Source organism: Cebus imitator, unplaced genomic scaffold (genome assembly GCF_001604975.1).
Source record: "Cebus imitator isolate Cc_AM_T3 unplaced genomic scaffold, Cebus_imitator-1.0 Scaffold492, whole genome shotgun sequence".
Classification (NCBI taxonomy): domain Eukaryota; kingdom Metazoa; phylum Chordata; class Mammalia; order Primates; family Cebidae; genus Cebus; species Cebus imitator.
Genome location: NW_016107807.1, coordinates 1,218,371 through 1,230,885, shown reverse-complemented (window position 1 = coordinate 1,230,885; position 12,515 = coordinate 1,218,371). Strand labels below are relative to the sequence as shown.

At 37.3% G+C, this 12,515-nt stretch overlaps 1 protein-coding gene across 1 annotated transcript; it reads left to right on the top strand.

Annotated features, from left to right (window-relative positions):
- The first annotated feature begins 420 nt into the window (after positions 1-420).
- Positions 421-1,355, top strand: LOC108292515 (40S ribosomal protein SA-like). Its single transcript, XM_037733120.1, has one exon. The coding sequence runs from the start codon at positions 453-455 to the stop codon at positions 1,353-1,355; it is 903 nt and encodes a 300-aa protein (XP_037589048.1). The 5' UTR covers positions 421-452.
- Positions 1,356-12,515: the final 11,160 nt, after the last annotated feature.

The following is a 12,515-nucleotide window of genomic DNA, read 5'->3' as shown; positions in this document are numbered from 1 at the left end:
AACGATACAGAAATTCTGTAATATTGCAGGATACAAAAATCAATGTACAAATATTAGTAGCATTTATATATGTCAACAGTGAATAAACTGAATACGAAATCATAAAAGTAATCCATTTACAATAGCTACATAGAATTAAATACCTAGGAATTAACCAAAGAAATGAAAGATTTCTATAATGAAAGTATAAAACTCTGACCAATGAAATTGAAGAGGGCACCAAAAAAGGAAAGATATTCCATGTTCATCAATTAGAAGAATCAATACCAAAATGTGTATACTACTCAAATCAATCTATGGATATAATTCAACTCCTATCAAAATACCAATGACATTTTTCACAGAAATACAAAAAACTATCTTAAAATGTATATGGGCCTTTCCACGCTACCCACAGAGGGTTCCACATGGTTTTCTGGATTCCTGCCGTAACTTAAAAGGAAACTTTCACAATGTCTGAAGCCCCTGATGTCCTGCAAATGAAGGAGAAGGATGTCCTTAAGTTCCTTGCAGCAGGAACCCACTTAGGTGGCACCAACCTTGACTTCCAGATGGAACAGTACATCTATAAAAGGAAAAGTGATGGCATCTACATCCTAAATCTGAAGAGGACCTGGGAGAAGCTCCTGCCGGCAGCTCGTGCCATTGTTGCCATTGAAAACCCTGCTGATGTCAGTGTCATATCCTCCAGGAATACTGGCCAGAGGGCCATGATGAAATTTGCTGCTGCCACTGGAGCCACTCCAATTGTTGGCCGCTTTACTCCTGGAAACTTCACTAACTGGATCCAGGCAGCCTTCCGGGAGCCACGGCTGCTTGTGGTTACTGACCTCAGGGAGGACCAACAGCCTCTCATGGAGGCGTCTTACGTTTACCTACCTACCATTGCTCTGTGTAACACAGATTCTCCTCTGCGCTATGTGGACATTGCCATCCCATGCAACAACAAGGGAGCTCACTCAGTGGGTTTGATGTGGTGGATGCTGGCTTGGGAAGTTTTGCGCATGCGTGGCACCATTTCCTGTGAACACCCATGGGAGGTCATGCCTGATCTATACTTCTACAGAGATCCTGAAGAGATTGAAAAAGAAGAGCAGGCTGCTGCTGAAAAGGCTGTGATCAAGGAAGAATTTCAGGGTGCATGGACTGCTCCGGCTCCTGAGTTCACGGCTCCTGAGCCTGAGGCTGCTGACTGGTCTGAAGGCGTGCAGGTGCCCTCTGTGCCTATCCAGCAGTTCCCTACTAAAGACTGGAGTGCCCAGCCTGCCACAGAAGACTGGTCTGTAGCTCCCACTGCTCAGGCCACTGAAAGGGTAGGAACAACCACTGAATGGTCTTACACTGTTCTTGCATAGGCTCTTAAGTAACATGGAAGTAAGATTGACAGAAAATAAACATCAGTTTCTAAAAAAAAAAACAAACAATAATGTATATGGAACCACAAGAGACCCAGAATACCCAAAGTTATCCTAAGAAAAAAGAAGAAAACTGGAGGAATCACATTACCTGACTTCCAATTACACTACAGAGCTATAGTAACCAAAATGGTATGATACTGGCATAAAAACATACACATAGACCAATATAACAGAATAGAGAATCCAGAAACAAATCCACACAGCTGCAGTGAACTTACTTTTGACAAACAGGCCAAGAACACACACTGGTAAAAAAAAGATAGCCTCTTCAATCAATGGTTCAGGCAAAACTGAATATTCATGTGGTGAAGAATGAAACTAGACCTCTATCTCTCAACATATACAATAATCAAACCAAAATGAATTAAGGACTTAAATCTAAGACCTGAGACTATGAAACAACTACAAGAAAACTTTGGGGAAAATCTCCAGGACATTGATCTGGGCAAAAATTTCCTGAGTAGCTTTGCACAAGCACAGACATCCAAAGTAAAAGTAGCCAAATGGGATCATATCAAGCTGGAAAGTTTCTACATAGCAAAGGAAAGAGTTAACGAAGTGAAGAGACAACCCAAATAATGAAAGAAAATATTTGCAAACTACCCGCCTGACAAGGGAATAATTATAAGAACATATAAGAAGCACAAACAATTCTATAGGAAAAAAAATCTAATAATCCAATTAAACAATAGACAAAAGATATGAATAGATATTTCTCAACATAAAACATATAAACGGCAAACAGGCATATGAAAAGCTGCTATGCATGTAACATAATATTACATGTACCCTCATTAATATGTACAAATATTATGCAGCAGTTAAAATTGCTTATAAATACATGCAATATATATTTTTGTATTTAAAATTCACTCTCTCAGCAGTTAGATATGTAAAATTAATTCTCATACTAAAAATTCTCAAAAATGCTAAAGCCTGTAAACTACATCAAGGGTCCACTTTACCTAATCATTCTTAGTGGTAAGAAAAGCATTATCTTTGTATGTTAGTGAAATTGTTAGACATATACCATTAAATGAGGTCCCATGGAACCCTAATCGTTCAGTTTTGGGTACTTGATGCCATTATTGGCTTCAGAGTAGTAAGAATCCTGAATGGACACAAGGGAACATTACTGAAAATTAATCACATTTGCAATAAATAAATAGAACTTACTTAACTGAATCTGTAAAGAGATTCTCAAAAATCAAAGCTGGATAGAAAGCATGGCTTTTTAAAGGAACTATGCATGTATATTTGATGATTCGTTGAGCTTTCAAAGCCATGAAATTGGCTGTTATTATTCATCTAGTCTACTTTCTGAGTGCTACGCCAAGTTCCAGTGTAATTTCCGTTGCCTTTCTGCAAAACTTACCATTTCTAGTCAGGCCAAATTTAAATTTACTATAATCAAGATTCTATTCTTTTTACTCTTTCACGTGACCAGTTTTTAAGCTTGCTTGGCTCACCATTCTTGCTGTAATAAACATGTAGGTCTCTAGTCTTCATTTTGAAAGCTAATCCCAAATGCTCCCTTTGATTTGCAAAATCATTTTCGAACTGCTTTTTCTGCAATTAGGGAATTTTTTATTGGATTCATTTGTCAAGTGCTCTTATCATTTCATACTGCTCAGATATTAGAAAAAAAGATTTCTCATCCCTTTTAACTATTTGTTAACATAGTTATATTATCCGATTTATTACCTAGTTTAGGATTTTCTACTCAGAATAAAGGATTACTCAAGTTACCTTATAGAGTGCTTCAATTTAGGAATAACTGCTAAGTCACTTTTAAATTCTTTACTTCTCCCTCAGTTATAATGTGCTTGGGAAAGGCAAGCAAAATCTTACCTACATGGGTAAATGGAAGTAAGATCTCCTAACACAACATGTAATAGTCCTAGTCTAAGAATTTTACTGACGTAGAAAGGTAATGCCCTCCAATAGGTAAAGTGGACTTCTGATGTGGCTTGAAAGACAGCATTTTTGAGAATTCATAGTGTATCGATGAATTTTACATAACAACCTTACTAGTGTATTTTAAATGTCCTGAAATTATTTATTTTCAGACTATTATAAACTGAAGCCAATAGCAGTGTCAAAACTAAAAACTGAATATTGGGACTTCATGGACTGTACAATAGAAAACACCATGCAGTCAAGCAAATAATGGGATAAAAATATTTTATGGCATGGGAAAGTGGACACAATTTGTTACACGCAAAATCAGGTTAATAAACAATATAGGTTCCAAGTCTAATTCCAAACATCATTCCAATTTTTTAAAAAACTCCACTGTGAGTGCCAGACCAGCTACATCACTTGTGGAGCAGAGTGCAAAATGAAAATGTGAGACCTCCCTACTCAAAACTTATTAAGAATTTCAAGAAGGTAACAGCAGTGCATTAAACCAAGTGCCCTTCTAAACATGGGGCTCTGTTTGACTACACAGGTTGTAAACTCATGCTCTGTTGTATATATATGTATACATTACATCGACTATAAATATATACACCTGAATGCCAAAATTGTATTACGTATTTCTGAGTGGTAAAATTATAGGCGATTATAATTTTCTTCTTTGTTCTTATCTAAGTTTTTACATCTTTGACAATGAAAACACTATTAAAGTGATTAGGAAAAATAATCACACATGTTATTAAAAGATGATACTTTTAATCAAAGGCAGGAAAATTTTCTGGAAATAAAAGTACATAGTGTTTTGTCTGCATAAATTGTGCCAAACAAGTGTTAGGTACCTTATATGACACCTCCTGCCATTATTTACGCTGTGAGGTAATATTATTTTCCCTTTTATAGGTTCTAAGTTTTAAAGTAACTTGTTAAGTCATGAGAGGAGGACTGACGCTTAACAATAGAAATCCATGCTTCCCCATCATAATATGAAGCAAAAGTCAGAAAAGCTGACTGAGGTTTCAATAAGTAGTATCTTTGAACTTTCGTTTTTTTAATCAATTAAGTAGATACTATATGATAGTAACACTTCTTCTTAATGAACATCACAGCCATGGAAAGCAATAGAAAGATATGCTTTGATAATCATAATACCCCTTTGCTTCTCTGTTCAAGAAGTCATTTAGTCTTGTGCCTGTGTTTGTGTAACAAAAACTAAAAGCCATGTCATACCAGCGTATGTAACATCTATTCCTGTGGCCTGGTAATTTACACCCAAGAACAGGTTTTACATCCATGATGAGTAACTTGTGCAAAAATTTTAAGTATGTTCCTCCATTGTCCATCTTCTGAATTCATCCTTTTCCAATAAAGGAACAAACGGTGAGCTGGGATTTAAAGTCAGGCAGTTTGACCCCAAGTAGAGTATTCAATCACGACTCTATCTTGATTCTAATCAAAGGATGCTCTTTACAGCAGATAACCCAAGTATTTCGGTCCAGGAATGCATCACCAAGGAAAGAGATGTATAGCAATGTCCTTAACAGTATGATGATTTTATTAATGGTTTGATTAGTAGCAGCGGAAATTTAAAACATGAAAAGTTAATAAAAAAGGAAGCATGAACTTAAAATATATATACAAAATGCCCTCCTTACATATGCCACTAAATTTTGGATTGGAGGTATGAGAGGACTACAAGAAACAATATTTTTCATCACAATTGATAGTTACTAAATCTTTTCCTCAAATCCAATTGCATCAAATGTATTTGGGTATTATAAGACCTTCCAAATACCAGGTGCAGAAACTTACTCTGATTGAAACATCAGTCCTCTTTCAACTCAGCTAATTAATCATGAATGAGAGCATGTTCAATTGAACTTTAAACATTTGCTTATGTCATACACAGGCTGGTTGGCAAGAATACAGCTGGTAGAGCGCAACCAAGAACTGAATGGACCAAAAGTAGCTATCAAAAACCTCTTCCCCTCTCTCCTTCCCTCATTCTCCCTTCTCTTTCTTCTCATACCTTCTCTTTTCTCTCTCTCCCCACTCTCTCTTTTCACTTCCTTTCCCTTCTCCTCTCTCCACATCCCTGTTTCCCTTCCTCTCTCTCTTCTTTCCTACCTTTTCTTCTATCTCTATCCCCCTTCTTCTGCTCCATTTCTTCCGCTTCCCACCCTTCCTCTTTCAATACCCCTCTTCATTTCACTCTCTCCCTCCTGGCTCCCATCTTCTCTCCATTCCTCCTTCTCCCTCCCTCTGCCTCTCCTTCTCTTGCTTTATTTTGCACACCCCACCCACTCTGCTTCCTTCCTATCCATCTTCAGCTCCTCCTCCAGATGTCCACGTAGGCTTTGCAACCGCCCTAGGCTTCAGCTATAGGCCAGTGATAGAAGTCCAGATGTCTTTTTCACCTACACATCATCTTTTTTGTTTTGCTTCATTTTATTATTTGGCATATGCTATTTTCCTTTCTTGTCCCATTGAATTTCATACTGTATGTCTTTTTCCTGATCCCTCTAGGAGGAAATACATCCACCTGCTCAGTTCTTTTGGTTTCAGAATTTCTCTACCTCTTTTGAACAACTTTCATTTCCTCCTATTTGTTACCAGCTAAACAAAAATCAGTTTGCTGTCACTACATCATCTTAGAAACAAAGCTATAATGAAAACAATGCTTTTCTAAAATTGTGCTTTCTTCATAGCCTTTGTAATTTAAAAGATATGTAAAATTTGATAATTAGGCATAATAAACAAGTTATCAGAACTTAAAAATAAAAGGGAGTTAAACAGTTATAAAACAGTTAATACATGAGCCACACCTCTGTACCACTTGGCAGCCATTATCATTTGCCAGCTTAAGAAAAGTCTCTAGGAAACTGATAACCAGAAGTTGGAAATTATAATGAGGGTCGCAGCTTTTCTGGAGGGACGAGCTTTTCCACAGGGATAGTGGAGCTTTCTATGCTGCCATTTTGATCTGTTTCTCCTGAGAGGATATTAGAAAGTAGCTCAATGACTCCAAGAAGACCAGATCACCTGTGTCTGACATACTTTCATTTCTCTAGTTCATTAATGATATGGGGTGTAATTTTATAAAAATTATCTGAAGAAAGATACATCTAGGCTGGGCATGGTGGCTGACGCCTGTAATCCCAGCACACTGTGAGGCCGAGGCAGGTGGGTCACCTGAGGTCTGGAGCTTGAGACCAGTATGGCCAACATGGTGAAACCCCATCTCTACTAACATACAAAAGTTAGCCGGGCATGATGGCAGGCACCTTATGCCACTGCACTGCACTGTAGCGTGGGCGACAGAGTGAGACTTAGTCTAAAAAAAAAAAAGATACATCTCTTTCTAGTCACGATTCGTCACTCAACAGTAATGTGTGCGCATTTTCTGCCAGGTGTGATCTACAGTGATATTAGATTATCTTCTTTGAATTTGAGTGAGTCCACTCAATTTCTCAGGCTGCTAAAGGTAGATTTTTACAAGATGAGCACTTCCGTATTTAACGAGAACAAAGTCAGTGAATAGTAATTGAGCGCTCTCAACATCTACTGGTAACAGAAACCTTGAGTAATATATAATGGAATTGTTTGAAAGCAGGAACATAAGGTGCTTGCACTCTTGTGTAACACTGAGTTGAGTAAACATTTACATAAAGAAGGGGTGGAGGAGGTTGGGCTCCATTTTCTGACAGAGGATGAAGAACACTGGCGGGCACTCTCTAGAGACATGACAGGTAAAGGAAATGCCAGAAATTTGACTGAGGGAAAAGAAGTCTCCAGGATAGAGGCTGATGGATATGGAAAGTATATTATACATGACCTAATTAACTTAATGCATTCTTAATTAGGTTAAGGGAGTATCTATGTTTAGGCTGCTGCCAGAAACTAGTTAGAGAAAAAACGGGAAAATGAGAAAACTTAGTTTATACATGAAGTTGTGAGGAGTAACAGTCTTAACCAAAATTCTTAAGGAAACAAGGATAAAGATAAGAGGTTATTAAGTAGCTTACTATTATATTGTATATTTAATTACATCATGTTGAAACTAACTTTACAAAGTACTTTTTACTCATAGGGATTTTTATTATTAATTCACATGTTATTGAAGCCATTCATAACTTAAATGCCATTTTGGGGTTTATATATAGTATGATTTCTGCTATAAATTGTCAGTCTCCTCTCACTTATGTGAATTCCTGCAGAAAATAGGTTTTGTATAAATTCTCCAAGTGCCTAGACTACTCTGTCAAAACCACTATAACTTGAGACACTTGAAGACTCCTGGTGGCGGCATTGTCAGGGACCGTTGGGTTAGCATTCATAGTTAGACTTTCCTAATGAGGGTTTAGGTTGAATAGACAGCCTCCTTAAAAGAAAAAGTAGGTTTTGGCTGTGGCCTGCATGTATAAGATTTCAAATTGTATGCACCATTACATTTTTGAGCTCTGTGCCTTTTTAGTTTTCTAACCAGAGATACAGAAATGGATGATGCAGCCATGCAAATTAGAACTTCATTACTGGAAAAACAGCTCTAAATCTCTTTTCACAGGTTGTTCCCATCCTCCAACAGGTAGGTCAACAGGTTTCAGAAAATTACCCTTCTTTCCAACCAGCCTGCTCTCTGATGCTTTGATTCAGTTATGTAATTATATCAAACCATTCCTCAGTCACAGGACTTCCGCTTTCTAATAACTATTCCCGGGATAGTTAATCTTATATTTTTAGGTAACAGTTTAATAAGTTTTCTCATTTTCCTAACTTTTCTTCAACCAACAATTTTAAAGCTAATATAAAAAATAACCTTTTGACATCTCTTTGTACATTTTCAGTTTTATCTCTTCTTAAGCCCTTCTCTTTTCAAAGTTTAATTTTCATACCATATCTTCCTGTATTATTGTAATTTGTTGTAAAACTGTAATAAAATATCAGATTCTAAATAATGTAAATTTTCATGTTTTAATTAAATGTACTTTTAAACCATCTTTTTAAATAAAATTACTTCTCACTATTATATTTCCAATATAGAATACTGATTCCCACCAAACATGCACTTAAAATATGAATTTTATTGAGAGCATGATTATAAAATTATTTTGTCCATATGTACAAACATCGCCTCACATTTCATATCCTTTCAATGAAATTCACAATATTTTACATATGTTGACTACATCTTTTTGGTTTTAGCACTGAAACTCCTAACTCCTGGCAACTTCTTCAGTTGCAGGAAGAAAAGGACCTAATAGAGTTTTTCACAGGTTGAAAGGAGATAAAAAGCAGCTAGCCCAGCATTTAGCTAACAGTGAAATTTTGGCTGGGTGCCGTGGCTCACGCCTGTAATCCCAGCACTTTGTGAGGCCGAGACAGGTGGATCAGGAGGTCAGGAGATCAAGACCACCTTGGCAAACATGCTGAAACCCTGTCTCTACTAAAATACAAAAAATGAGCCAGGCATGGTGGCGCGCAGCTGTAGTCCTAGCTACTTGGGAGGCTGAGGCAGGGGAATCGCTTGAACCCTGCAGGCGGAGGTTGCAGTGAGCGGAGATCATGCCACTGCACTCCAGCCTGGGTGGCAGAGCAAGACTCCATCTCAATAAATAAATACATAATAATAAACAACAAACAACAACAACAGCCAAAATAACCCCATACATTTTTGGGGACAAGTCACCCAATCACGCCAAGCCTCAAATTTCACATGCATTCAGTGAAATTCACAGTATTTTACATATGTTGACCATATCTTTTTGGTTTTAGCACTGAAACTGTAAAACCCTGGCAACTTCTTCAGTTACAGGAAGACAAGGACCTAATAGAGTTTTCCAGAGGTTGAAAGGAGATAAAAAGCAGCTAGCACAGCATTTAGTTAACAGCAAAATTTCATAGCTGGTTACTCCCTTTTTCTGCTCTTCTCTCTCAGTCTTCTGTTCTTATAAAGATGTATTATTTAAGAGAAAGTCAGCGTGTGATACTGTAAAATGACAGACCTGAGTTCTACTATTTACAAGCTGAGTGACTTTGGTCAAGTCATCTCCACTGTGTGCCTCCATTTCCTCATGGGTACAACGATTATAATTATTACTGTCCTTACATTACAGTTGTCACTAGGATTAAATAAAACAGAGTTTATAAGGGCACCTTTAAGATAAAAAGCATGGTAAACATGAATGCCGTAAGTATAGACTTTCCAAATACTGTGATGTTGGATGTGATAGTATATTTCTTGGTCTGCTTTCTGGTGGCTGATGTTCTAGCAGCCACATTCACCTACTCACCTTGAAATAGGAACACTTCGAAAAAAAATAAAATAAAAACATACCTTACTTTATGATTCCTAAGTGGTATAAACATTCTTCACAGTTTGAGAGCATCGATACAGCTATCCAATGCTCACTTCATCATATTCTCTCACATTACAAACCGTCACTATTGGCCATCTTGTCTATTTGCTTTACAACTTGACAGCTTTCCACTATTTCAGGAAATATGCAAGCATGTAATCAGCAGAGTGGCAGTAAATTGGAACTCTGTGATCCAGCTGGGGTTTCATCCACTTGCCTCCCTGAGGCTGTACAAGGTCATTCCACTTTTTTCCTTGTCAGAAAGCATAGTATAATTATGAATGCACTTTCAATTGTCACAGCAAAGGATGCATGTAAACACCAGCAAAATAAATAAATAAATAAATAATTGTGTCTCAGTCGTGGTTAACAGGGCGAGACACAGTTACAGAAAAACGCAAATGCGACCAGCTATAGGATTCTGTTTCCTACTGTTATTAAGAAATGTCAGAAAGCTTTAGTTATAACTTAAGTGAAACAGACTTTGTACATACACTAAGGGATTTTCATAACAGATGACCATTCCACAATGACTTCATCCTTAATTCCTAACATAGAATCTGATACTAAAACTGCAACATGGTGTAGTGGAGAGAATACAGGATATGAAATACAAAGAGAAGCAACATTTCCACTCCTGGATCTGCTCTAGGGCATATGTTGTGACCTGGGGCATGGAGGCACTTGCTAACTAGTTGTCATCTAATGAATGTGTTACACAAAAGATCAGAAGTAGATCTCTCTGTGAGTAACCAAAAAAAGAGAAAAACCTAGTACTTAGTGCTCTCAAGTATGAATACACAAACATACACATCAAAAAAAAAGACAGAATGATCTTCCAGTCAAAGACAATACTATGTGCAGATTTATTGACACCTACAACAAGACAATGTGTTCTCACTTGTTAGTACCTTGATTAAGTCACAGGGGTGGGGGCAGGAAGGGAATCAGTGGAATTGGACAATTTGAAAAAAAAGCAAAAATGTATAGAAGGCTAGGTTGTATATAGAAGGCTAGAGGATTTGGACTTTATCATATAGTTGGTGGACAGCCTGGGGTGGGAGGGGCAGAGAAGTATTGCAATCTCAAGAGCTTTTTTTCAGGAAAAATAATATACTCTAGTGGTAGCATAAAAGATGGATTGATCATTGAGAGACTGGAGCGAGATAGAGGTCAGGTTAGGAGGCTATAGCAATAGATGAGGGCTGCTAATGGTTTGAATAATGGCTTCTGTGACAGCATACACCTTGCTTTGTTGAATTTTGAAGGTTTACAGCCTGCCACCCACTCCAAGAAAAAGAGAATTTCACGTTTTCCCTCTTGGTTTCTTCCCGTGTCTTTCTTTCCCACCACCAGCACACACAGCCACTTGCTTTGCTTCTTTATGCTCTGGAAACCTAAGGAATCTTGCTTTCTGGGAGAGAGGATGAGTGGATGTAAAAGAAGTAGAAGGGATAAAAAATGACATAAACCTTGTTTTGTTTTTGGTCTGATTGTATGCTTGTTTGTTTTTAATCATATTGAGTCAAGTTTGGAGTTGAAGAGACAAGGCAGACATGGGAATGGCTCTGAGGAAGATATGACTGAAAGGAATTAAGGAATGGAAGAAGAAGACGTTAAGGCTTAGTCCAATGGATTGTGAGTTAGATCTCACACCAACACTCATCAAGACATGCTAGTAAAGAATAAAATTATTTTAAACTGTTCTTCGGCTGCTGAGCTAAGCTGCTTACAAGATCAGATGACATGTAACAACAGATTCAAAGGGAGGGTTACATTTCTTGCACTTCTCTGTCTCCATTACTCAGGTCATCAAACTCAAGGTAGGTATTAGGATCACAATTTTACAGATGAGTAAACTGAGGATAACAGATTTAGTAATTTTGCCAAGGCAATACATCATGTAAGTAGCAGAGTGGGCATAGCTCTTGTAGTCTGTAAGCTTTCCTTTTTTTTTTCTGGCTGACAAAGGTAGATTTTACATGATGATTTTACAAGTAAAAAGATAAGTAACTCATCACTCTTTTACTCTGTCATGCTGCCTTCTAAGCCTAAAATAAAGCAGACATGACAAGAATGGCGAAGAGGGCTTGAAATAGTAAGTTTTTCTGAGGTAGATGGTGAGGTTATTATCCAATAGTGATGATGGAAGAGGCAGAGTAAACTGGAATGTGATAGAGTAAATGTGAGTGTAGGCATGATGAATTGTAATTTTTTATGAGACATCCAGTTGGAGATGACCTAGAGAAATTTGTAAGTATAGTATGGAATTTGAACTTAGGAGACAATCAGGGCTGGGACTATTGATTTAAGAGAATCTACATACAGATGAGAATTATTTTAATTGGAGTGAATGAGATTCCCCAGGAAAACTGAAAGAGTCTTCTTGGATCCAGAACAGATTCCTTGTAAAGCTAAGCCTTTTCATCATTGTCATTGAGCCTTTCTGCTATAGCTTTCATTTAGCACAAAACAACTCTAATAATATTTGTTACAGAAAACTGTATTAATTTACACTAGATATTATTGTTAGCACTGTTATAAACACTATAGAACAGAGAAGGTATGTAACTTATCACAATACAAAGAGTTAATTAGTGGCTGACCTGGGAACCGAAATGACACAGTTTGTCTACCATGCCTGTACTCTTAACCACTGTAAGTCAATTCCTTTCAACATCTAATATCTGGTGAAATGAAATAAAATTCATTCATGTGAATATCACTGGTCTTTTCTTGGCACTTTGAAGAGTGAAAAATCCCTGCATTCCTTACTTTGATTCTTAGTCTCTGGTAATTCATATCACTATTCATTAGAAACCTG

Excerpts from the sequence above, each read along its gene's own strand:
- LOC108292515 (XM_037733120.1), top strand. The coding sequence starts at position 453 with ATGTCTGAAGCCCCTGATGTCCTGCAAATGAAGGAGAAGGATGTCCTT.